This window comes from Ylistrum balloti, unplaced genomic scaffold (assembly GCF_031769215.1).
Source record: "Ylistrum balloti isolate Yb309-2 unplaced genomic scaffold, AGI_CSIRO_Ybal_v1 Utg369570, whole genome shotgun sequence".
NCBI lineage: Eukaryota > Metazoa > Mollusca > Bivalvia > Pectinida > Pectinidae > Ylistrum > Ylistrum balloti.
In genome coordinates, this window is record NW_026781866.1 from 195,980 (window position 1) to 223,434 (window position 27,455).

The 27,455-nt window shown below is 38.1% G+C and overlaps 2 protein-coding genes and 1 pseudogene across 2 annotated transcripts; all 3 read left to right on the forward strand.

Moving 5' to 3' along the window:
* Nucleotides 1-1,469: 1,469 nt before the first annotated feature.
* On the forward strand, nt 1,470-2,468 carry LOC132562914 (alpha-(1,3)-fucosyltransferase C-like). Its single transcript, XM_060227725.1, has one exon. It carries the CDS (start codon nt 1,470-1,472, stop codon nt 2,466-2,468), a length of 999 nt encoding a protein of 332 aa, XP_060083708.1.
* Nucleotides 2,469-10,346: 7,878 nt separating this feature from the next.
* On the forward strand, nt 10,347-11,345 carry LOC132563026 (alpha-(1,3)-fucosyltransferase C-like). Its single transcript, XM_060227821.1, has one exon. The coding sequence runs from the start codon at nt 10,347-10,349 to the stop codon at nt 11,343-11,345; it is 999 nt and encodes a 332-aa protein (XP_060083804.1).
* Nucleotides 11,346-25,845: 14,500 nt separating this feature from the next.
* LOC132563328 (uncharacterized) lies at nt 25,846-26,531 on the forward strand (annotated as a pseudogene).
* The last annotated feature ends 924 nt before the right edge of the window (nt 26,532-27,455 follow it).

A 27,455-nucleotide genomic window follows, 5' to 3' on the forward strand; every position in this document is an offset into this window, starting at 1 on the left:
TTTTGGCTCTGAAGTCCTTCCGGGGGATCCTGCAGTGCAGTGATTTGTGTGGCTACAGACACTTCTATAGTTGTCGCGTATCCAAACAGACAGCGGGGCGCCAGGTCTCACGTCCTGTGTGCTCTCGTCATCCGCATTTTTCTTCTCTGCCAGGAGATGCAGTTGACCATCGCGGTCAAGCACCTTCCTGGCAGGCTGAACGTGTTGTCGTACTGGGACGGGATGTATGCATATGCATCCCCACTCCTTCAACCTGGTGGGCAGGGTGCTACAGAAGTTCACTGCATCACTGCTTCCTACATCTGAAAGCCCATCTGTGTCCGAGGCAACCTTGATAGCTTTTGATAGGGTTTGGCACACAAAAAGAAAAATTCCGGCATTTCAGGCAAATATTTTGGTGCAAAAATCATTTAACTTACAGAGGTCAAAGGGATGTTATACATGGACTTTTTCTGAGACTTAAAATATCAAAGTACGTGTAACTCAAGGTTCAACATTAAATGCTCTCTTCTTTTTAGTATATATTGATGTCAAACCTAATTCCAAGTATAAGGTATCCATAGGCATATTACTAGAAATTCAAATCACTTTCTGTTTATTAATTACATGCCTCAGTTTTATGAAACATCATTTTTAAATTCTTCAGTATATTTATGAAAATCGTTACCAATCAATATTCGCGAAAATCCGTCTGACAGGAAATTTAAAGGCTTTTTACATAAAGGCAATGTAATGATTCCTCAATATTTTAATATTGGAAGTAGAAACTTTTTACATACAAGATTGAGACTCAAATGTAGTAATCTTAACAACATTTATACTTAAAGAATCTGGAGGAAAGTCCATTATGTTCATGCGTGTTAAATATGTTCATGCGGGTTAGTAGAAAGTATCCACTATTTTTTATTGTCTTTTGTTTCCCAAAACACTTTGCGCAGATGTCTTTTTGGTGTGTGTGTGTGGGTGTGCGTGCGTGTGTTCGTACATGCGTTCGTGTGTGTGTGTGTGTGTGTGTGTGTATGTGACAGATAGAGAGTCAGGTAGAGACAGACATACAGAGAGGTATTTCTTTGAAACAGCTATGAGATTTTCATATGTAATTTCATATAAGGAGTCACCCAGGTCACAGTACACTATAGTCTCTTTTACCAGACTGAATGCGTGTATAAATTTAACTGTTCAGTTGACTTTAGAATAACACCCATACCAAAACTCAGCATTATGTTAGTGTGACAAACGTCAACCCCATGTAAAAACCGTATTAAACAGGTACAACATGCATGAGTTTAAGGGATATAACGGTACAATAAAAATTCCACAAGAAAAATAAAGTTCTGTTATATTTATTTGAGAATTCTTTTTTTCTTTCCGACAGGTCTCGATCAAAGTTGGTGATGACAGTATTTGTTCTGATAATCATCTTCATATTCATAAATCGATTCTACCAAGATCGTCACGAAATTAGCGTAATGCAGCCAATGACAAAGGTCGTGATGCAGCCGAAACAAGAAATTTCACAACACCAAGAGAACATAGAAGTTCATTATTATAATAAACCCCCGTCAGTTTCTCTACAGGCATTCAGTAGGTGTCCGGATCGCTGTAGCATGACTTCCGGCGAGAAGGAGTATATCAATAAGAAAATAGTAATTTTTCATGGACCAGATTTGCGTGGAAAACCACCAATGAAATATCGAGGACAACTTTGGATCATGCAATCTATGGAGCCACCAACAATTTATGCAGACTATTTAAAGCAATGGCATCGAGTATTTAATTGGACTCTCGTACACAGAAGAGATTCAGATATATTCTCACCCTACGGATCGTTCGCACCAAACCGTTCAGTTCCTGTCAATGATATCCAACCAATTGCCTGGACTAAAAAAGATAAGACAGCAGCTTGGTTTGTATCCAACTGTAAAGCACAAAGCAGAAGACTAGAGTACGTCCAATACCTACAACGGTACGTCGACATTCATATTTATGGGAAATGTGGCAATATGAGTTGTCCCCGTTCTATGCACAACAACTGTCTGACTAAACTACAGGATCAGTACAAATTTTATTTGGCTTTTGAAAACAGTCTGTGCGCAGATTACATTACGGAGAAAACAACTCGACTTTTCCAAGAAGGCCTTGACGTCATACCGATCGTCAGGGGAACAGGTGAATTGTACAGGATGCACCTTCCTCCGAACTCTTTTATCAATGCACATGACTTTACCGTTAAAGAATTGGCACAAAAAATGAAATCCATCTCCAATAACAAAGCCGAATTCATGAAATATTTTTCCTGGAGAAAAAATTACTACGCTGAAGAAATAGATTTGTTCTATTGCGATCTTTGTAAGAAATTACACAACGCTGACAAATACAAGCGTTTGTATGAATCGGTCTCACATTGGATTAATGACCATCCAGACCATAGGAATTGCCAGGAACCCACAGATGTACATGACAGTTGAAATATAAAGTGAACCATATTGAAGTATACAGCATCGCGCGGGTTGCCTTCCGCCCCAAGAGAATGTTTTACTATATATTATTCAGCAGTATTTAAGCAAAAAACACATTATTATCATTGCAATCTTTACGGCCCGTCAACACAGAAAAGGTCAATTACCATCATCAACCGGTGAAAGGCTCAACGATCTGAAAGGAAATAACATGCAGATATGATTTAAGTACGATATCATCTTTTATACAGAAATCAATCTGAGTAAATATCAGCAAAAATACACTCGAAAGTTTTGTTGTTGATCATCTCACATCTGTAAACGAATGTACAAAATACACATAAGTGCATATCATTTGAATAGAAGTTTAAGGAAGAATCAGGCGATTTTTTTCAATAATTTGATATTTAAACGGCAAATTATTCTTGGTGTCTACATATTTCCCTCAACAAAACAATGGTATTACTTACAGTAGATTTTCTTTGGTTTATTCTTTCAACAGCAGCATGACCTCCGGATGTATGCGGATTAATGTATCTGTGTGTGCATGTGTTTTTGGCGTGGTACACGAAAAGACGAAACCCTACCAAAGCGAAATAATGAAATGACGCCAAACCTAGGTAAAAAGACGCCAAAGAGTAGAGTTAAAATGGCGTATTTTTACATCAGCTAGGCGTCGTCTCGTTTATCCAATTTAGCTGGTTTTCGTCTTTTTTCGCCTGTCGTCTTTCCACGGGCAGCGCAACTAATAGCCGAAATGTTTCAGCTACCATACCATGTTTATTCAAGGGGACAGAACGAGGAAACCTTTCCTCACAGGTGTGAACGGTTCTGCTTTTATGGAGGCAAAAAGTGTATAATTGTCAAGGGAGATATTATGGAAATTATCAAATTAGAAAAGATAGAAAATCAGACTTTTTTAATATCATCCGATCTTTTCCTAAAACGAATCCTAACAAGGACAGTTTTCCATCTCTTGTGCATTTTCCGTTTCTGAATCCTGCATCCCCTGTCCTATGGTGTTTGCTGCTTATAACCTCGTGATGTTTGTTTTACATGTCAGAAACTGACAAACAGTGCAAGGATTTAAGAACTACTGGCTGTTTGGCATAAAACATCTGGTAGGTATGTCTTGAGATTACATTGTTTAGGAAATCTGTCATTACTTACTTTCATTGGTGTCGTAGATGAAGAGAAGACACTTATCCTTTCATGATACGTTTTGTTCCCTCACTGTGCTAAGGAAGATGAAATCGACAAAAGCAAAATTTCATGTTTATATTTCAATTAAGACGGTTTGTATTCAATATTTGGAACAAATCCAAAGTCTGCAGTCTCTGGAACTTGTGCAAGTCTAATGGATTACGTTAAAAATATAGTCCAATATATAAATCAGATGATGAAACAGTACTACTCCATATTACGATTATGCGACACACTAAGGTTTTAACAAAGTTTACCCCTTCGATCTTGAATATTGGTCAGGGTAATATCTTTTTGAAAACGTTAGCAGGATACCTTTAAGGAACCACCAAGTCGACTGTTTGACGTTTGGTCATTTGTTTGTAGCGAAGTTTTTTAAAGTTGATAACGGACTGACGACGGAACGTCAATAACAGTACACCTAGCATCAGCAGGACAATTCGTTTAGCCACCACTTCTTTCTGATCTAAATCATATTACGGAAGAGAAATATTGATAATTACGTGCCAGCTGAAATGCTAATACCTACTAACTCTAGGGCGGATACTTGTGAATAAGAAGAAAGCTGTTAAGAGAAATATTGATAATTACGTGCCAGCTGAAATGCTTATACCCACTAACTCTAGTTAATAACAATAAATCTTATTCATTTATTGCAAGACGATATCGATTTCATACATTCTGCTATTGCTTAATATTTTCCATTACAATTATTCACAAAGTTTTACATCGTGATAAATTTTATTCCTTGCTACCTATCACACACTAGCATTCAAAATTAGGATCATAGCACTGTGTTCAAATAATTGTATAGTCTATGTCTTGTATTGTGTTACAATCTGTATTACTAAAATGTACAATGATGTTGTATAAAAATATGAAAAGAACCTGACACCCGGCTAACCACCTGTATCTGTGGTAACATCTATGATATGAAGAATACTCCGACACTCCGAGTGAACACGCCTTCCTCAGACAGCGCCTCGCTTCACTTGATGCGCATAATACAAGGTTTCTTCACAAACAAACATTCAGATACCGAAAAGGTAAACAACAGCTGACCGACTCTACCAGTTGTAGGTTTTAATACAGAGATGGCGGTATCTCGTTACTTAAGGTAAGGCTTGCTTTTTTTTAAAATATGGCAATATATATCGGAGACGGATAATATATTCTAAGCAATAATGACAACCATTTAGGAGTTCTTGGGTCTAGAAACTTTATGTATTGATCTGACAGTATTTCATCATTAAGGTCGACAACCCAACAGTACATTTCCAGTTTTTGTTGCAATCTAAATAAATATGACACTCGTCCAAGGATGTAGTATCAAAGGACTTTCACGGAAAATGACAGCCTCTTGGCTAATTAACTAGGATTAGTACATGAATGAAACTTGATATTGATTGTAATTAAATATTTCCAACGAGATTGATCTAATGTCATAAAGGACGCATCACGTCCTGTTAAAATCCTGTTTAGAAAATTTGTTACATGAAGTGATGGAATCAGATTTCAGGTGTAGGTTTTAAAGGATGTAGTGACCACCAGCAAGTTAAAAGGGTGGTGTACTGGCAGGTTAGACATCATAACAGCAGATTCCTCTGTGTGTCTGATCAATTATCAACAGTCACTGTGTCCACCAATCTGCATTTATACACGTTCTATATATTATCCATTACTCATGAACGAAATGATTGTCGTAACATACTTTCCTGAAAACAAACTTCACATGTATAAATACGTACAAGTGGTGACGTTTTAATGCTAATGAAAGAATCAATCATTGATTTGGTTTTAATGATCTTACTGATATGACATTTCCTCATTATCGATTATTGCTGTCGACGTTTTACAAACTGTCTTTACTCAAATCAATGTGCATATGTGCACGTTATATTAATTACCCATTCCTTTCATGAAAAAAATAGTAACATATTTACCTGTAAACTTACACGACGTCACATGTTCATAGAGCTAATGACGTTCATTTATTTTGAATAATCGCAATGAAGTTAAGTTTTTCATTATCCAATATAATTGACCTCGTTTATTAACTGTCACTGTCTATATCAACGTGCATTTGTACACGTTCTATACATTACACAAAAAATAACAGTATTTGTCATTGATTTATTTTTAGTAATTTCAATGATATGGCATTTTTCCTATCGACTATTGCTTTCATTATTTTCCGTAATCTTTGATACATGGGCAGCTACGTTTCGGATGTGTATATATGTAAGATGGTGCTTGTATATAGTGCATGCTGATGTTTTTGGACAACTGATGATGTGTTTATCTTGAATGTAGCTAGTAGTAAATAAATGTGTGCATTCGCTACGGGCACTTGTGTAGCCGAGTACAATAGTTTTTGAGGGGTGAGTGCATTATATGGGATTTGTTTGTGTATGGTGGATTCTATTTGTGTTTGGGATTTAATTTAACAATACAGTTTGTAGTTTATAAACATGGTTGTATGTTGTGTAAATAGCAGGCCAAATTTACTAGCATTTCCCATCAAAAGCAAATTACTTCCCTGGGTTATATAAAATTTTCCATTTTAGTTTTAAAATTTTGTTTCATTTCATGTTTTTGTAACATGGTGACTCATGACACTTCCTAAGTATATTGGTAAAGTAATTGTACTACTAAACCCTGTCTACTTCCTAACTTAGTACTTTCAACACGTGGACCTCGTCTCTTGCAAACTGATTATGTTTGGACGCGGAAATATGCTTAGTATGCATATCGTAAGGCTTGTTAGATTTACTTATTGTATCAGCAACCAGTTTATTTGTGGTTTATAAAATCAATGCAATTTCTATCATGGTATTTCTTTATATCCATATAAAAGATAAACCTCCTTTAAACTTGTGTAATGTAAATAAGTCGGATGAATATTCTGATACTCTACACGCAAATTCTATTTTAAAGAATACTTTATGCTATGTGTTATTCCTTTGTCATAGCTACTCCATCTATCGTTCTGGGCCGTACCCAAACTTGAACTTTGTAAGTGTTATTGGCAGTTGGTCGACTGGTATGGCTATTGTATATCTAATAACTTTTCAACATTCCGAGTCCTGGTAGTTTATCCGTTTCTAATTTATCAATTCTTAACCAAGTCTTTTTATCAATATTGCAATACAATGTTCATAGCTTATTCCCTTAAATGGTCTTAAGTTTAAGTGAACTACAATATCAACTATCAAAATGATATTTTATCATTTACTGAAACTTGGTTATCACCTATTACAGAAAAGTCAGGCAAACATTTTCTTTCTAAATTTCATGGCCAATTTGTAAAAAAAATCTCGGTCAGATAGGATTGATGGGGGTATTACCGTGTATATTAATAAAAATATTACTACCATCCGCCGTTCGGAATTTGAAATAAATAATCTGGAATGCCTTTGGGTAGAACTGCGGCTTCACAATACCATTATTATGTTAGGTACGTTTTATAGACCTCCAAACTCTGGAATTTTGCATTTAATTGATCTTTCTGTCGACGTGGTTGCTAAACCATAAATCGGATAGTATATTGATAACTGGTGACTTCAATGAAAATCAATTAGCTACTAACTCTCATCATATTATTGATTTAATGAATCCATATAATTTTATTCAATTTTTTTTGTTGACGAACCCACTCATTTTACAGAGAACTCCTCGCGTTTTAGATATATTTATGACAAATAAGATAAGGGTTATTAAGGAAGTTGTTGTGGGGGAATCTTTTTTTACCTGCTGAGACTAGATATTACTGTCCTATTTATATATTATTAGATGCTGGTGGTAATATTTTTAATATGAGTATTCAAAGGCATATATGGTTATATACAAACGGTGACTATAACATTTTTATGGTATATTGAATATTGACTGGATTAGTCCATTTAAAAATTTACCAATTGATGAAATTGATATTTTTTTTTAATTCCACAAATTTAAACACTGCTAAAATATAAATTCCTAATAAAACCATAATATAAGGAATACTGAACGACTACAGATGCATATTGAGGCGAGAAAATTAATAATAGATCGACAAAATTACATCGAAAATTTAGACGGGCAAGAAATAAATGCATTGTTGCCATTTGAAAAGCAAAAACGAATATATCCTTAAGTTAACTGGTAAGATAAAATTAATGTCTCCATCGACACAAGACTGATTGAAGATGATTAATACTTTTACAAATGTTTCAAACAAAACATCTCATACTATGGTGATAAAATAAACAAAACGCAGATCTTTTCAATAATTATTTTATTTGTCAGTCTACTATCGACGACTTTAATGTAACACTTCCACCTAATGTAACTACTCTCAATAATAAACTCGAAAATATTTATGTTGCTGAACCAGTTGTTGAAGATACAATAAATATGTTGGATATATCTAAAGTTTCAGGTTCAGATAATTTGAGTCCAAGAATTATTAAGGAATCAAAGACATGGTATGTTATTTCAATCCTTTCTAAATTGTTAATTAAATCTATTGACTGTGGTATATATTCTACAATATGGAAAGTCGCTAATGTTACCCCATTTAATTTCAGTAATAATTACCATAACTGCAGTATGAAAATTATGTTACCTACACCAATCTTTGTATCCCAAAAACAAAAGATTCAGAATTCCTGCCTTTTCTACGATCTATGAGCCATCACGGCAGAAATATAGAGTGATCTCCCTTCCTCTTTTCTTTATTGCTGCCGACGAGTGTGGACGGTTCTAAGCTGAGTGCTTTCACTTCCTTCTCGTTGTACTTCCATTTATTATTTGAGTATTATTGCTACTCATTTAGAAGTGTTTAACCCATCTCCCAATCTATTTTGTCGTTTTAAGACTTGTCAAGCCCCCCCCCCCCCTTCCCCCTGCCTGTCGGCGAAATTCCAACCGGAAGAGGGGTTCTTCATCTTCTTCCGGTAGGCCTTGTAGGTCCTCGGCCTCCGGTTCTGCCGGGAATGCTCTCGTTCCTCCGAGCTAATCCCTCGAGCAGGGGAGAGCAGTCTGACCCTGACTCGGCGCAGTCCAGGGTCGAATTGACCGGGAGCTTCCGTTTGCCGGCGGTTTTACCGTCGGGTAGGGACTTCCGGCCGCCGGTCACTGATTTGTTCTTTTGGCTCTGAAGTCCTTCCGGGGGATCCTGCAGTGCAGTGATTTGTGTGGCTACAGACACTTCTATAGTTGTCGCGTATCCAAACAGACAGCGGGGCGCCAGGTCTCACGTCCTGTGTGCTCTCGTCATCCGCATTTTTCTTCTCTGCCAGGAGATGCAGTTGACCATCACGGTCAAGCACCTTCCTGGCAGGCTGAACGTGTTGTCGTACTGGGACGGGATGTATGCATATGCATCCCCACTCCTTCAACCTGGTGGGCAGGGTGCTACAGAAGTTCACTGCATCACTGCTTCCTACAACTGAAAGCCCATCTGTGTCCGAGGCAACCTTGATAGCTTTTGATAGGGTTTGGCACACAAAAAGAAAAATTCCGGCATTTCAGGCAAATATTTTGGTGCAAAAATCATTTAACTTACAGAGGTCAAAGGGATGTTATACATGGACTTTTTCTGAGACTTAAAATATCAAAGTACGTGTAACTCAAGGTTCAACATTAAATGCTCTCTTCTTTTTAGTATATATTGATGTCAAACCTAATTCCAAGTATAAGGTATCCATAGGCATATTACTAGAAATTCAAATCACTTTCTTTTAATTAATTACATGCCTCAGTTTTATGAAACATCATTTTTAAATTCTTCAGTATATTTATGAAAATCGTTACCAATCAATATTCGCGAAAATCCGTCTGACAGGGAATTTAAAGGCTTTTTACATAAAGGCAATGTAATGATTCCTCAATATTTTAATATTGGAAGTAGAAACTTTTTACATACAAGATTGAGACTCAAATGTAGTAATCTTAACAACATTTATACTTAAAGAATCTGGAGGAAAGTCCATTATGTTCATGCGTTTTAAATATGTTCATGCGGGTTAGTAGAAAGTATCCACTATTTTTCATTGTCTTTTGTTTCCCAAAACACTTTGCGCAGATGTCTTTTTGGTGTGTGTGTGTGTGTGCGTGCGTGTGTTCGTACATGCGTTCGTGTGTGTGTGTGTGTGTGTGTGTATGTGACAGATAGAGAGTCAGGTAGAGACAGACATACAGAGAGGTATTTCTTTGAAGCAGCTATGAGATTTTCATATGTAATTTCATATAAGGAGTCACCCAGGTCACAGTACACTATAGTCTCTTTTACCAGACTGAATGCGTGTTTAAATTTAACTGTTCAGTTATCAACAACAAACTGATACATGTACATGTAGGCCTATGATTTACATGGTTAATATTAGGAGACCAAGAGGTATCGCACCGCTAGACCGTTGACTTTAGAATAACACCCATACCAAAACTCAGCATTATGTTAGTGTGACAAACGTCAACCCCATGTAAAAACCGTATTAAACAGGTACAACATGCATGAGTTTAAGGAATATAACGGTACAATAAAAATTCCACAAGAAAAATAAAGTTCTGTTATATTTATTTGAGAATTCTTTTTTTCTTTCCGACAGGTCTCGATCAAAGTTGGTGATGACAGTATTTGTTCTGATAATCATCTTCATATTCATAAATCGATTCTACCAAGATCGTCACGAAATTGGCGTAATGCAGCCAATGACAAAGGTCGTGATGCAGCCGAAACAAGAAATTTCACAACACCAAGAGAACATAGAAGTTCATTATTATAATAAACCCCCGTCAGTTTCTCTACAGGCATTCAGTAGGTGTCCGGATCGCTGTAGCATGACTTCCGGCGAGAAGGAGTATATCAATAAGAAAATAGTAATTTTTCATGGACCAGATTTGCGTGGAAAACCACCAATGAAATATCGAGGACAACTTTGGATCATGCAATCTATGGAGCCACCAACAATTTATGCAGACTATTTAAAGCAATGGCATCGAGTATTTAATTGGACTCTCGTACACAGAAGAGATTCAGATATATTCTCACCCTACGGATCGTTCGCACCAAACCGTTCAGTTCCTGTCAATGATATCCAACCAATTGCCTGGACTAAAAAAGATAAGACAGCAGCTTGGTTTGTATCCAACTGTAAAGCACAAAGCAGAAGACTAGAGTACGTCCAATACCTACAACGGTACGTCGACATTCATATTTATGGGAAATGTGGCAATATGAGTTGTCCCCGTTCTATGCACAACAACTGTCTGACTAAACTACAGGATCAGTACAAATTTTATTTGGCTTTTGAAAACAGTCTGTGCGCAGATTACATTACGGAGAAAACAACTCGACTTTTCCAAGAAGGCCTTGACGTCATACCGATCGTCAGGGGAACAGGTGAATTGTACAGGATGCACCTTCCTCCGAACTCTTTTATCAATGCACATGACTTTACCGTTAAAGAATTGGCACAAAAAATGAAATCCATCTCCAATAACAAAGCCGAATTCATGAAATATTTTTCCTGGAGAAAAAATTACTACGCTGAAGAAATAGATTTGTTCTATTGCGATCTTTGTAAGAAATTACACAACGCTGACAAATACAAGCGTTTGTATGAATCGGTCTCACATTGGATTAATGACCATCCAGACCATAGGAATTGCCAGGAACCCACAGATGTACATGACAGTTGAAATATAAAGTGAACCATATTGAAGTATACAGCATCGCGCGGGTTGCCTTCCGCCCCAAGAGAATGTTTTACTATATATTATTCAGCAGTATTTAAGCAAAAAACACATTATTATCATTGCAATCTTTACGGCCCGTCAACACAGAAAAGGTCAATTATCATCATCAACCGGTGAAAGGCTCAACGATCTGAAAGGAAATAACATGCAGATATGATTTAAGTACGATATCATCTTTTATACAGAAATCAATCTGAGTAAATATCAGCAAAAATACACTCGAAAGTTTTGTTGTTGATCATCTCACATCTGTAAACGAATGTACAAAATACACATAAGTGCATATCATTTGAATAGAAGTTTAAGGAAGAATCAGGCGATTTTTTTCAATAATTTGATATTTAAATGGCAAATTATTCTTGGTGTCTACATATTTCCCTCAACAAAACAATGGTATTACTTACAGTAGGTTTTCTTTGGTTTATTCTTTCAACAGCAGCATGACCTCCGGATGTATGCGGATTAATGTATCTGTGTGTGCATGTGTTTTTGGCGTGGTACACGAAAAGACGAAACCCCACCAAAGCGAAATAATGAAATGACGCCAAACCTAGGTAAAAAGACGCCAAAGAGTAGAGTTAAAATGGCGTATTTTTACATCAGCTAGGCGTCGTCTCGTTTATCCAATTTAGCTGGTTTTCGTCTTTTTTCGCCTGTCGTCTTTCCACGGGCAGCGCAACTAATAGCCGAAATGTTTCAGCTACCATACCATGTTTATTCAAGGGGACAGAACGAGGAAACCTTTCCTCACAGGTGTGAACGGTTCTGCTTTTATGGAGGCAAAAAGTGTATAATTTTCAAGGGAGATATTATGGAAATTATCAAATTAGAAAAGAAAGAAAATCAGACTTTTTTAATATCATCCGATCTTTTCCTAAAACGAATCCTAACAAGGACAGTTTTCCATCTATTGTGCATTTTCCATTTCTGAATCCTGCATCCCCTGTCCTATGGTGTTTGCTGCTTATAACCTCGTGATGTTTGTTTTACATGTCAGAAACTGACAAACAGTGCAAGGATTTAAGAACTACTGGCTGTTTGGCATAAAACATCTGGTAGGTATGTCTTGAGATTACATTGTTTAGGAAATCTGTCATTACTTACTTTCATTGGTGTCGTAGATGAAGAGAAGACACTTATCCTTTCATGATACGTTTTGTTCCCTCACTGTGCTAAGGAAGATGATTCGAGATATACTACCTTACTATCAATGACTTATTGCAAATAACAATAACAAAAACCAGACAGTGCATTTTCCTATGACATTAAAAATAGAGCAGGTCATACTAATAAAGACGGATATTTCCCTTTTAATTAAAAATGAAACGGTAAAACTATTGTTATCTGCACGAATTAACCACTACAGCCTTTTATGGTGAAATGTGTATTTTAATGATACTGTTTGTAGTCTTTGTTTTTAAGATTCCTAAACACGGTCAGTAAGTATCATTTCATCAGACACGCTGCTCACAATTACTAGTGTCACTGATATTATAAACAACATGGTCGAATGTAGTCATTCCTTTTCCAAACGACTCTGAAATTCACAACATTTCCTAGATATTTTAATGCCTAACAAGTGCGTGAAGTTTTGAAGACAATCCTTATAAAGTCACTAGAGCATGGGTGAATTGTTAAAAATACTGAACCCCCCCCCCCCATCGAAGCCAAGAGTTTTTCAACATGATGTAAGTAATTTTGATTGTTTTTTGTAATCTTTTCTTTGATTTTCGAAACAGTTTTTAATAGACTGCTTTCATAGTACTTTCCACAGTGTTTTTTTAGTTAAAAAAACTTGTCACTTTTTTTTGTTCCTTTTCTTTTCCGACCTCATCACAAGCTGTCAGTTTTTTTTTTCAGTTTGTCAGCCTTTCTCTTTCTGATTTCTAGTATTGCAGTTTTCACTTTTTCTTCCTGCTTGATTCTTTTCTATTCTTTTTTCTGTTTTAAAAAAGTAATTGTAGAAAGTGTAAGCGTTGATACACGATCTCTTCATTTTTTCGCTCACTGGTAAAGATAATGCAGTGTGGTTTCTCCGTTTCAGTCCAGTCTTTACAATGGCTACTGCTTCATAATTTTCAACAGTCATTCTACTACGGTCTTTCCCTACAATATCATCCATAATATTACATGTAGCTTCTATTAAGGGGCCACTGAAAACACTGAGCAAAGCACACACAAGTTTTCTCATAACTGCATAGCGCAATCCATCTCTTGATTTCAATTGAAAGATTTTAGACCAAAAGTCAACATCAATCCTTTTCTCTGTTTCTGGTTTATTATCATATTCGTGAGAAAGTGTCAAAACATCCGAGTCCACCTGGTACCTTATCACTTCTGTTGACAAGGCTCCTGTTTCTTCCTCCGAGACCACATTTGGCAACACCGTGTGTGTTACATAATCACAAACAATTCCAAATGACGACTCACTCACATGTTTATTCATGATCACGTAGATGCTTAACAATACAAGGAAAACAAACGTTCAGCTGACTAAGACTACATAACATCCTTCCCTTCATATAAAATTGAAAATACAGATATTTATGTATTACGACTTTTCTGTATGAATGTAGATTATTGTATGTATAATGCAATTATGGTATTACTTAAAATTATCACCATTATCGTTATTATATTAAAACACTTGTGATCAATCATTGGCTGAGTTTCAACTTTTTATATTAACAAACAAACCCTAGTAATAACTCATGCATGTTATTACGTGAAGTTAAATCAAAATCATAGTAAAAACTCTTCTAGTAAATTTATGACTACACAGTTATTTGACTAGAAATCAAATCTCTATAAATGTATTTACCATATAATCAATTTGACTAGAAATCATATAGCAATATACTTCATATCAGGATTGTCTTTCATTTTGACAGTCATTATTCAAAATTAAACACATTAACTATTTTCATTTAACACTGTTCCACAAAATGTTTCTATATACAGTTTCTGAAGCACAATTCACATTTACATGTCTGGTCTCTTTGGAGGTTTCACAGTTCTACCAGATTTGGTAACCAGTGGTGTCGGATTGGTCACCACAGTCTTATCGCGATTGGGTGGAACCACATGTGGTTCCACTTCCGGTCTTTCATTTTCACTAAGACACATTTCGTGGGGTGGCGGTAACTGGATCAAAGGTTCGTCACAAGCAAACTGTTGCTCATTACCGTTGAATTTTGCGCGAGTTGGTCTGAGATGTCTGCGGTTCCTCCGGTATGTCTTACCGTTGGGGGTAACCACAATGTATGATCTCGGATTCGCGTGTAGATTCTGAATTTGACCTGGAACCCACTTGGAATCTGTCTCCATGAGAACGGATTGTCCGCGACGAAGAGGTTCCAACTCAGAACCTGCCGTGCGATCGTAGTAATGTTTAGCACGAGCTTGTCTATTGCGTAATCGATACTTCAGTTCTTTCGAATTGGATCAGATGGTTGTAACAACGGTGCCGTAACTGGTACGCTTGTTTTCAGCCGTCGCTGTAGAAACATCTGAGCTGGGAATTCTCCCAAATCATCCATGACGGTATTACGATAGTCTAATAGCGCCCTGTATGGGTCACTGGCTTTCTTTAACAAGTTTTTTACCGTCTGAACTGTTCGTTCGGCTTGTCCATTTGCCTGGGGGAATCACACGTAAGCTAGAGTACCATAAGCGTTCAAAGAATAACATTTTGACCAACCAACCCTCCGACTTTCACGTAGGGGATTAAGACGTGATGATATCTGGGTAAAAATCTGCACGTACCACATTATGTGAAAATGTTCAGAAAACTATTATTATTTATGACATTCTTAATGGCCCTTCAGCACAGAAAATGTCATTAGGGCCATCAACCGGTGAAAAACACAGCGATTCTAAAGGAAATAACGATAAAAAAAATTATCGGGAAGACAGGTCTATGCATTTCAATAAAAATGTTTAACGGTGAATAGCTTATTACATGCTCTGGACTGATCTTTATAAAAGTATACCTTTCTGTGGTAATATATGGATAACAATATACGCATGTCCTATGCAAAACAAATATTCAGAATTAATTGAAATATATATCCCAACAAGATAAAAATGTTGAAAAAGGTAAGGCCAATAACCCCTTTAAAATATCAAGATGACAATATAATTAAGGTTTAAGGCAATTTCCTGTAATGGCGAGTGAGCCTACACAGTTTGAAGGAAACAGGTTGAAAACTAAGAGAAATCTCAAGACAAGAAAAACATATTGAAATAACAAGGAACAGTAAATCTTCCCAGGACAAGGGGAAGTTACTCCTCCAAATACAGTCAAATGAAAACAGGAAAACATTTCATGCCATGTTGTTTCAGCTTAGCAAGTTTGAAAAATATCAATTGAAAATTATGGGAGATGTCCGGATGACTAAATGTTTGACTGACTGACGGATGGATTCTAAAAGCCCCGCTATAATACATTCCGTCAATGTTTTAATAGCTTGCTTCTGCGTCGCCGAGTTGATCGCTCAGCATGGTGCGGGAGACATCTTACAAAAATAACCTATTTAAGTTACAGCAATTGCGAGACAAGTTATCAGCTTGTATTGATCACTTTTGTTGGCCCGAATCGAAGCGCGAAAGGTTTCTTACTTACGAAAATCGAAGTACCAGGAGTAGCTAAATGTTCGAACAAATGAGCCTTTACTTTTATATGTCAGCTAAGGAAATCAAACTCCGGACTTCTAGTTGAAAAACAATAGCATTACCACTGATCTACCAGACGTTTTCTAAACCCCTCGGAATTTGCGTGCTATGATGTGATGCTATGCATGTGATTTCGTAAAGCGTTTAGGATAGTGGATATTTGGGCGCACATTCCCGTCGTACATTGTCCAGTCAACACTTTATATCAGCAGCTGTCATGTTTTATCCACACACTGCACCATGTTTTATCGTTAGATATGGAAACACATGTTTCAAGACTCATCACTGAAATGCACACTTGTATCGTCAGCTGTCAACAGCATTTGATACGAGTCACATATCAAATAATTGTTTGCGAAGCAATCACACTCACAAAACAGGACTTGGCTCGTGTTGTGAGATTTGACTATATTCTTTGCGTTTTTCTATGGTTTGCTTACAACAAGAGGTCCCTGATAGCGTCGAGGCAGTCTATAAGGTATCAGAATTATCAGCTGCACACAACAGCTCCTCATATAATACACACACATTTAGTACGTTTTATACATACCTAAGGACTAGTTTTTGATTATGTATCAATATGTTATATTAAATTATATCAAGTATACAAATGGTAAAGCACTTTTTATTTTTCACTTATTTTCCACATCAACTTTTAGAGTCTATCTATTATCTTCACACGTTTAACACGTTTTTCAGCAAATGTTTATGAACCTCATCTAGGCAACAATAGCAACATTGTTAAATCATTGTGTCTGTCATGTGTTGTCAGAGTTCTGTTACGTCGCCGCCATGTTTGTTTACTAGTGATATTCCAGTTTGGGGATTCCCTTGCACTTTTATTATTTAGACGGCTCTGATTGGTTAATATTTTAGGCACTTATCACTACACCTGTACATTACTATACCTACTCAGGTGACAGGTCTCACGTGTAATTCGTGGCATATTATTAAATTTAGCTATATAGCAGAGTGTTCGGGTGGTAATAGTCTGGCAGTAGCTTTTATGTAGCTGGTCAGCTCTCTTTCTCCCTAGAAAGGTATGTAGGACTCTTTCGGCCTTAGACCTCTAAATTACTCTGGGTTGGGTGGTATTTTCCCCTAGCAGGCAGTTTTTAGTGGTTTATAACACTATGTATGATTTTTGACAGTATTTTATACCTCGGGTTGGATGGTATTTTCCCTTAGCAGGCAGTTGCTTAAAGTTATTATTATGTTCTGTTAGGGTTTTCGGCAATGTTACATATCCCAGGGTTGGGCAACTGCAAGGGGTCCAACCTAAACCGTAGGTCACGGCCTAACTATCCCCGGTCACAACCAAAACGGCGGCGACCATCCGCTTCACGACACAGCGGTGAGTAAAATAAGTGTTTTGTCTGCTTACTGAGAACGTTCCTTATCACATCAATATTGCGTTTCGGATCTAGAGGAATTTATCTTTATATTCGTGCAACGAATTCACAATATAACCCAGTCCTGTAAAAATAAACGTGAAAACCTCAGTGTTTTGACAGTCAAAACTGGTATCGAGGTCGGTTTTCCTACTTATTTGACCAATATATTACATATCAAACATTTGTATGGTGTAACGATAACAGCATAGACAATGCTGCCGGTCTCATATTCCTAGTTTTAATTTTTCTGATGTAGCTAGTACAGATACCAGTAAAATAAAACATAGGAAACAAAAAGAATCCCAGACTTTTTATGGTACCACAGATTTCAAGGAATACACCATTAACTTTGAGCAAGTAGCTGAATGGAATAATTGGTCTTCTGAGGAAAAAGCTCAACAATTAATAATGTCCTTAAGGAGGTCAGCTCAAAGGGTATTATCCGATTTAACACTTGGACACTCTAAAGACTATGAAAAAGTGAAATCTTTTCTCAGTGGGAGATTTGATCCCCCGGGTAGAGAAATTGCCTATAGGTGTCAATTAAAGTGTAGGAGTCGGAGAGATACTGAATCGCTGGTAGACTATGGACAGGAACTTCGCAGGCTAGCAGCTTTAGCTTTTCCTGATTTGGTTGGTAGTGCCAGAGAAATTACTGTTATTAAATTAGGAAACCTCCAAGGGCTAAACCTATAGTGGTGCATGTAGATCACCTTAAACCGTATCAGGGTAATGTCACACCGGAAGCCCGGGTAGAGCTAGAGAATCCCCCAGGAACAGACTCTGGTAGCTTATCTGGTGAGGAATACCCCTCAGTTACCCCTCCCTTACAACCAAGCAGTAGTCCAGGGGAGATAACTCCTAAATTCACAAGGACGGGTAGAAGGATAGTGCCCCCAAGGATATATAGCCCTTAGCTTGGGAAGGTATGATGTTGGAGGTGAAAAAAAAAGTGTCACATTTTTCTTTTTCTGGTTTGGTCGCAAGCATTTTACAATGCTTCGTAATCAGACAGATACAGCCACTATGTCAGACTTTCTGGACATCGGGGTAGAGGAGGCAGAGATGGCCATTTTGGGAAGGTATGATGTTGGAGGTGAAAAAAAAAACTGATTTGGTTGGTAGTGCCAGAGAAATTACTGTTATTGACCAATTCATTATGGGACTAGGCAGTTTTGAGCTAAGGAAACGTACAATTTAAACACCCTACAACTTTTGAAGCGGCAATCACAGCAGCTATTGAATTTGAAGCCTTTGAAAATGAACAAGTTACCATACGCAAACCTAAGACATATAGAAACAGAGCAGGCCCATGTACATGCATTTAGGGATAGTGAGCCCCAGGGTTCCCATGAGCATGAAAGAGATTTAGCCTCTCTGTTGCTGGAGGGATTTGAAAAGCTAGGCAAACAAGTAGCTGAAACAAGGGGAGGTAACCCAAGATACAAAAGGTGTTACAAATGTGGAGAGATAGGACACATAAAGAGAAATTGTCAAAAAGAGGTAGAGCCTAACTCAACTGTTCCAAAAAACATGTAGAGGTCAAGCGTGGGCGCGACCGTTTGACAGATTGTACGGGAATCAATGACGAGTCAGAACATAATTTCCATAAAGGGCCTAAAACTAAGATTAGCATAAATTCTATTGTCTCCGGTTGCCTTTTTCTAGATGGTTCTGTAATGGGTAGAAATTCCAGATATTTAATAGATTCTGGGTCTTCAGTTACAATCTTTGCTACTGAAATGTATTTTTCACTTCCTGAAGACAGACGGCCAAAATCAAATCCTGTTAATATCATGTTGTTCTCTGCTTCTGGTAATGAGCTACAAGTACAGGGTAAAGCAGTGTTTAAAATCAAAATCGGTCGTTTAGTTTATGAGCAGGCGGCCATTGTAGCTAAGTTGGATAAATTAAATGGCATCCTTGGTATATATTTCCTCTCTAAGCATGGTGGTGAGATTAATTTCTTAGACAAAACCATTAAATTGGCGGGACAGAAAGTGGATTTAGCCACTGACGGTTATACTGGTTGTGCTCGCATAAGAGTTAAAGATTCAGTAAAAATACCCCCAAATTCTGAGTTCCTACTCAAGGCCTATGTAGATGGAGTTCTACAGGATTCAGGTGTAAGAGAAACCCAGGGTTTGGTAGAGCCCACAGCTTACGTAATCAACCAGGGATTGTTAATGGCTAAGACCCTTTTGGACCCTTGTAACCAAGAGATAACTCTCTTTGTACTCAACTTGGGTCAAAAAGGGGTTGGTCTCAGTGAAAACACAATTGTAGGAAAATTAAACTCCGTAGGTGCAGTTCATACCATTGGCAGTAGGGCAGACACTAATCAGCAGCTCCCAGAACACTTGGTCAACTTGGTAGAAAATGTTTCACCTAAACTCTCTATATACCAAAAACAAAATGTCAGAAATTTAGTTTCAGAATACCAGGACATTTTTATGAGCCCCGATGGGAAGTTAGGTCAGACAAGTGTAGTTGAACATGAAATAGACACAGGTGGTCAAATACCTATCAAACTACCAGCTAGGCGCTTGTCTCCCGCACAAAAAGAAACTGTTGAGATAGAGTTAGACAAAATGTTAAAAGATAACATAATACAACCTAGCTCTAGTCCATTGGCAGCTCCAGTTGTACTTGTCACAAGAAAAGATGGGACAGTGAGATTTTGCATAGATTACCGGAAATTAAATTCTGTCACTAAGAAGGATGCATATCCCCTTCCAAGAATGGATGATGCACTAGACACCTTATCAGGGGCCCAATGGTTTTCAACACTTGACTAAGCTAGTGGGTATTGGCAGTGTAAAATGTCAGATAAAGACAGGGAGAAAACAGCATTCTGTACACATAAGAGACTCTATGAGTTCAATGTCATGCCCTTCGGTCTATGTAATGCCCCAGCAACATTCTCAAGGTTTGTGCAGTTGACATTAGGTCAGCTTAATTGGGTCAAATGCCTCTGCTATATAGATGACGTCATTGTTTATGGGGACACATTTGAAGTAGCTCTAAACAACCTTAGGGAGGTATTCCAGTGCTTTAGAGAAGCAAACCTTAAACTAAAACCTAAGAAATGTTCCTTATTTCAAACTGAAGTTTCCTACTTAGGCCATGTTGTCTCGGACACCGGAATAACCGGTGACCCCAACAAGGTCAAGGCTGTATGTGAATGGCCTCGACCTTGCAACATCACTGAGGTCAGAAGTTTCCCAGGCATAGCGGGTAATTACCGTAGGTTCATACCCAACTTCTCCTCTATAGCATCTCCATTGACAAAGTTAACAAGGAAAAACAAGTATTTTGTGTGGGATGGTGAGTGTGAGCAATCATTTGCTGAGCTCAAAAGGCTACTCACAACTGCCCCTGTTCTGAGTTACCCTGATAGTACTGGTCATTTTATTCTAGACACAGATGCCAGTTTGACTGGATTAGGAGCCGTTCTATCTCAAGTTCTGGGTGGGCAGGAAAAAGTTATAGCCTATGCTAGTAGGACCCTAAGCCGTTCCCAGCAAAATTATTGTGCAACATATAGAGAATTGCTAGCTGTTGTGACTTTTGTCAATTTTTTCAAGCACTTTCTCTGGGGTAGACCTTTCATAGTACGAACAGATCATCCATCACTAGTCTGGTTGAGAAATTTCAAAGAAATAGAGGGAATGTTAGCCCGCTGGCTTAGTGTCCTTGATATGTTTGATATGAAGATAGAACATAGGCCTGGTAGTCAACACATGAATGCAGACAGTCTATCCAGAATTTCTCAACACAAATGTAAACACGAGACATGTCCGTCCTGTTATCCTAGGCAGCAGAATCCTCACCAAGACTTAGGCAAGTCTGCAGAGGTCAAAGTTCATAGCAAGGTTGAAGTTCACCAAGTCTATCAAGAGACTGCTGAGGATTCTCTTAACACCTGGTTGGATACATGGGGTAACAAAACCCTTGTAGAATGGCAGCAAAATGATCCAGCTATAGGGCCGATAGTGAAGCTTAAATCAGAGTTTTCTCAAAAACCCCCTAAATCTGAGATACCTATATTTCCACCTGAGGTTGTCTCCCTTTACCATATGTGGGAATTTCTTAGTATTGGAGAAGATGGTGTCCTATACAGAATCAAACCCTCATCACATCCAGGGAAAGGGAACAAACAAATCGTGGCACCAGCTTGTGTTAGAAATGAAATTTTGCAACATTTACACAACACAATAGTGTCAGGTCACCTAGGAAGGGACAAAACTCTTGATGCTGTTCAGAGGCGCTTTTATTGGCCTGGCCTTACAGATGATGTCATCAACTGGTGTAGGACATGTGACTTGTGCGCAGAAAGAAAGTCAAATCCCCATTTAGGTAGAGTATCTTTACATCCTCCAGAGGCAGTGTCTGGTCCCTTAAACAGAATAGCAATAGATATCTTGGGTGGGCTACCCACTACAGCAAACGGCAATAACTATATCATAGTTGTTAGTGATTATTGTTCAAAATGGACTGAAGCATATCCAGTGCCTAATCATACAGCTTTGACAGTTGCTGACAAGTTAGTTACTGAGTTCATTTGTCGGTTTGGAACCCCTCAGATAATACATACAGACCAGGCTAAAGAATTTGACTCTGATTTGTTTCAAGCCATTTGTGATAAACTTGGTGTAAGGAAAACGAGGACCACTCCGTATAGACCACAATCAGACGGCCAAGTAGAAAGATTCAATAGGACCCTGATTCAGATGCTGGCTTCCTTTGCAAACAAACAAATGGATGATTGGGATGACCACTTACCCTTTGTTATGATGGCCTACAGGTCCAGTACAAATAGCAGTACAGAGTGCACCCCTAATTTAATCATGCTAGGCAGAGAGACTTCTTGTCCCTTAGATATGATGGTTGGGTTACCCCCAGGTTCTGAAGAAATATGTACAATTCAGTATGTAGACTGGGTACAGGAAGCTATGAGAGCAGCTCATAAGTTTGTATTTGGGAAACTGGGAGAAGCCGCCAAACGTCAGAAAACCTATTATGATAGGGATGTATGGGACAGACAGTTTTGTCTGGAGATGGTATCCACCCGCTATCCAAAATAAATTAGGGCAGGGATGGACAGGACCTTATAAGGTGATTAGGAAGTTGTCAGATGTCAACTATGAAATTAAGAAAACTCCAAGGGCTAAACCTATAGTGGTGCATGTAGATAACCTTAAACCGTATCAGGGTAATGTCACACCTGAAGCTTGGGTAGAGATAGAGAATCCCCCAGGAACAGACTCTGGTAGCTTATCTGGTGAGGAATACCCCTCAGTTACCCCTCCCTTACAACCAAGCAGTAGTCCAGGGGAGATAACTCCTAAATTCACAAGGACGGGTAGAAGGATAGTTCCCCCAAGGATATATAGCCCTTAGCTTGGGAAGGTATGATATTGGAGGTGAGAAAAAAAAAAAAAAAAAAGAAAAAAGTGTCACATTTTTCTTTATCTTCTGGTTTGGTCGCAAGCATTTTACAATGCTGGCCATGGTAAAAGCAAGAATTTCAAAGCAGTCTGGGGGAAAAAAAAGCATCATGGGCATGCTGACACTATACGTTTCGTAATCAGACAGATACAACCACTATGTCAGACTTTCTGGACATCGGGGTTGAGGAGGCAGAGATGGCCATTTTGGATGGTGATCTCGAGGTCAGACCTGTGTGGGCCAATGAGGGGATGGGGTGCCCTGTTGCCGCATGTGGGGATAGAATTTATCATCGCTATAACCAGCTAGCGAGACACTGGGCCTTAACCCATCTGAGGCACACCGACCTTTTCCACTGCCCCTTGTGCTCCTTCACGAACACAAAGAGGAATCAGATCAGGAGGCATCTGATCAATAGGCACCACAGGACACCTGCAGAGGCCATGTCTCTGTTTGGCCAGCACCAGGCGGGAGTGACCCAGGAGAACTCCCGGTATGTCAGCCCTGGTTCCCAGCGTATGCCACGTCGGGGAGTCACTTCTACCCAGGAAGATAGGAGGAGGGCAGCACAGGAAGCCAGGGAGGCATTAGTCAGTGCCACCGCTCCGTCCGAGTGCCCTGGAGCCAGGCACATCACGGTAGCCAGGGATCAGGAGGTGACGGAGGGAGGAATTCTACGTGACAGCCATCGTTGGCACAGGAACAGAAGTGCCGGAAATCCTTACCGGCCAGGACCAGACGTGGATTTTTCTATTTTTGAGGAGGATTAGAGACAGTGCTGTGTTGTTCAAATGAACCTTTTTTTTCAATTATACTTTGGTTTAGAGGGGGGTGGACTTATTATCACTTCTTAATTGTATATATTCATTGTAAATTTTTCCATGTACATGTATTTTTGTTTTTTTTCCCATTTATATTGATTTAAGGAGTCCATGTCTGTGCATGTCATCGATTACAGATTGTATTCTTGAGCTGGGGAGTGCTGAATATTTTGTTCGGAATCAGGTGATTTCGGATAGGTGTTGTTTCTCATGAGGTGTTACTTTAGTGTAAGCAGCCTAATACTTAAGTATTTGGGGCTGAACACAGTTCACCTGCTGTGTTTAACATCACATGTGATTCAATGTCAGGGTAGATCCGATGAGTATTCCTTTAAATGTTCACATATAGGTTTTTAGGCCTAGGGTATTGTGGGGCATTCTGGTTCCTGGATACAGATCTGAAAATGATAACATAACATTGCATTGGTTTTGCTATAATTTTGAAATTTGAGGTTTATTTCAGGTTGAATTGTAACCTTTTATTGGTTTGTAACTGTTTTTTTGTTTTTCTAATTGTTGGTTTGTAACCATTGCATATCATAAGATGATTGGTAATTGTCCTTTTTAACACCTAGTCATCTTGTTGGGGTTGTTATTAAATACTTTTGAATATAGATGTAAAGGCCTTGGTTTATCATGGACGCATGGTTTAAAACTTTGTCACCTTTTCGATTTGTGTTCTTATTCATTACACCATTGTTCAATCTCGATGTTTGTTTTAGTCCAAATGAGGACATTTGTCTTTTTAAGGGAGAGCGAGTGTAAAAGTAGTGAGTTCATTGTACTTAAGTCCTGTTAAATCATTGTGTCTGTCATGTGTTGTCAGAGTTCTGTTACGTCGCCGCCATGTTTGTTTACTAGGGATATTCCAGTTTGGGTTAATTGGTTAATATTTTAGGCACTTGTCACCACACCTGTACATTACTATACCTACTCAGGTGACAGGTCTCACGTGTAATTCGTGGCATATTATTAAATTTAGCTATATAGCAGAGTGTTCGGGTGGTATTAGTCAGTCTGGCAGTAGCTTTCATGTAGCTGGTCAGCTCTCTTTCTCCCTAGAAAGGTATGTACTCTTTCGGCCTTAGACCTCTAAATTACTCTGGGTTGGGTGGTATTTTCCCCTAGTAGGCAGTTTTTAGTGGTTTATAACACTATGTATGATATATGACAGTATTTTATACCTCGGGTTGGATGGTATTTTCCCTTAGCAGGCAGTTGCTAAAAGTTATTATTATGTTCTGTTAGGGTTTACGGTAGTGTTACATATGCCAGGGTTGGGCAACTGGGTGGCAGTTGTTTTATGATAGTAAGAATTTACTGGTAGTGTAACCAAGTAAAGTCATAGCCGTCGTCGGAGCCGGTGTATCTTGTTCATCATTGTAAATATCTCCATGTTTATTTGTCTGTTGTAACTAATAAACTCGGTTAACTTTTATTCCTGTCTTGAGTTATTGGTCTGTAGCCATGGAATAATAAGACAGAACCACAGAGAAGATGAACTAGAAAATATTCCACTATACGATCACTCTGTCAGAAGTACCTGTGTACTGTGACGAATTTAATACTTTTACACTTGCAATAAACGTATTCAATCTGCTGGTATAACTAGCTTTACATTTCAATATCTTATGTAAGGAATCCGACGGATTCTTTCCTATGACATGTGGTCAGTATTTTTTCAGGGAAGTTCGTGGTTACTAGAAATAAGCGGCATAAGGCTGGTAATGCTCACAACTGTCATCCAACATAATTATCTGGCACTCATGTTTTTACATGGCGTGTGTTAACATCGCTCCTGTAAAATTCTTATATTTTACCATTGTCTGTGATACCCTATAAGCTGTATTTGACATGTGTAGTTAGGAAGGTATTGCTATTCACATACCTACATTATTTGTGCCACCTATACTGGGAAAAGTGACTTTGGAGCGTTTCTGATATGACCATAGAGTAGCACTACAGGTAGTGACCACCACTCACGACCACATTTGATTGTACACCTATAGCTATACACTTGGGACACTTCGCCAGTGTTTTATATCGACACACGGAGAATTTGTATACCTATTCATATTCTTTCACTATTAGACTTTTGACAATATGGGGCCCAAGAAGTCTGCGCCGATGTCCATATCTGACAAACTGGAAGAATTGTCACAGAAACTGGAGAACTCTGTTACGAAGGAGTATATTGATATGGTCGTCGGGAAGTTGAAAGAAGATTTGCAGATCGAGATTTGCAAAGAAAACGAAGAGCTTGTGAATTCCCTAAAGTGAAGGATAAGCACTTTAGAGTCTGAGAATGAAGTATTGATGACGAAGGTCAGTGTATTAGAACAAAGAGAGACCGACTCTTAAGCTTTGATAAACGACCTTGAGAACCAGCTCAATGACCTTGAGCAGCATGGCTGGAAGAATTCTGTAAGGATAACCGGTCTGCCTGACCCGTCAGTGAAGGAATCAGTGGAAGAATGTGTTAAGAAAGTGGTTGACTTTTCTAACACACAGTTGAAAGTTCCCCTACGGACGGAGGACATGGACATCGCCCACCGATTGGGAAGATTCGACAACGCCAGGAAAAGAACTGTTATTGTCGGGAAAAACACGACATCATCAGGGTTCGGAAGATACTGAAAGGATCAGGTCTCACAGTTTCGGAGGACTTGACGAAGGCCAACTAACAGAGACTGTCGGAAGCCCAAGATGTAATAAACATAGATGAGTTAAAAGTTTGCCAAAAGGATTTAGAAGCTATAAGAAAGCATAATCTTAAAGGAATATTTTAAGGTCAAAAACCCACAAGATATTTTTTTTCAATCTGGAAAACAGGAACTTTGTTACTAAAATCATACCAGTTATAGAAAAAGATAATATAGAAATATTTAGAAATCTAGGGAAAATCTTAAATGAAGTAAAACAATTTTTTGAAAAAACTGTATTCAGAAGACTATGAATTACATAACATTAACTGGAATGACAATCTTAGTAACAGTAATATAGAAAAGTTTAATTTTATAGAAAAAAAAATCTGACACTCATTTCCCCAACAACTTTATTTTTTAGCATATTTACAACGGCCGCCGTTGTGTAGATGTCTCTAGACCGCGGCTGGTAATCTATCATTGTTGCCAATAAGAGACAAGTGGGTAATTTTTGTAATTTACATATTGATGAATTACCGACGAATGCATTTCTTTTTTCCAATGCACCGTATCTATCTTACTAGAAGGCGCGTCGTCACAAAAGAAAAATCCATAGTAAAACAGGTAACAAATCTATGTTTCTAATAATTAGAAACCATTCCTCTACTTGAATACCTTCGTCATAAAACATTTTTTGAAAGTCAGCTTTGATAGGTGTAAACACGTTCCGTATATTGACAAAAACGCACGCCTAAAGCAAATAATTCACTTAATACGAGAACGCACTCGCGATTCATATATTGTTGTATGGATCACTGAATTGTAAACGATAAAATGACCCCTTGAAAGGAAATCCAATCCCGACCGACTTAGATGTGGATATTCGATAGCGATGTGTCGTTGTAATTTACTGACTTATTAATGAGACCACCGTAAACAATCAATAAATTGATGTTTTCTGACATTCTTTTATGTTATTACATGGCATACAAATCGTGTTCTTTATTTAACCTTTTCAGTATAGTTCCATGATTCTCTCTACCTGTAAATGCATTGCTTGTGATTGAT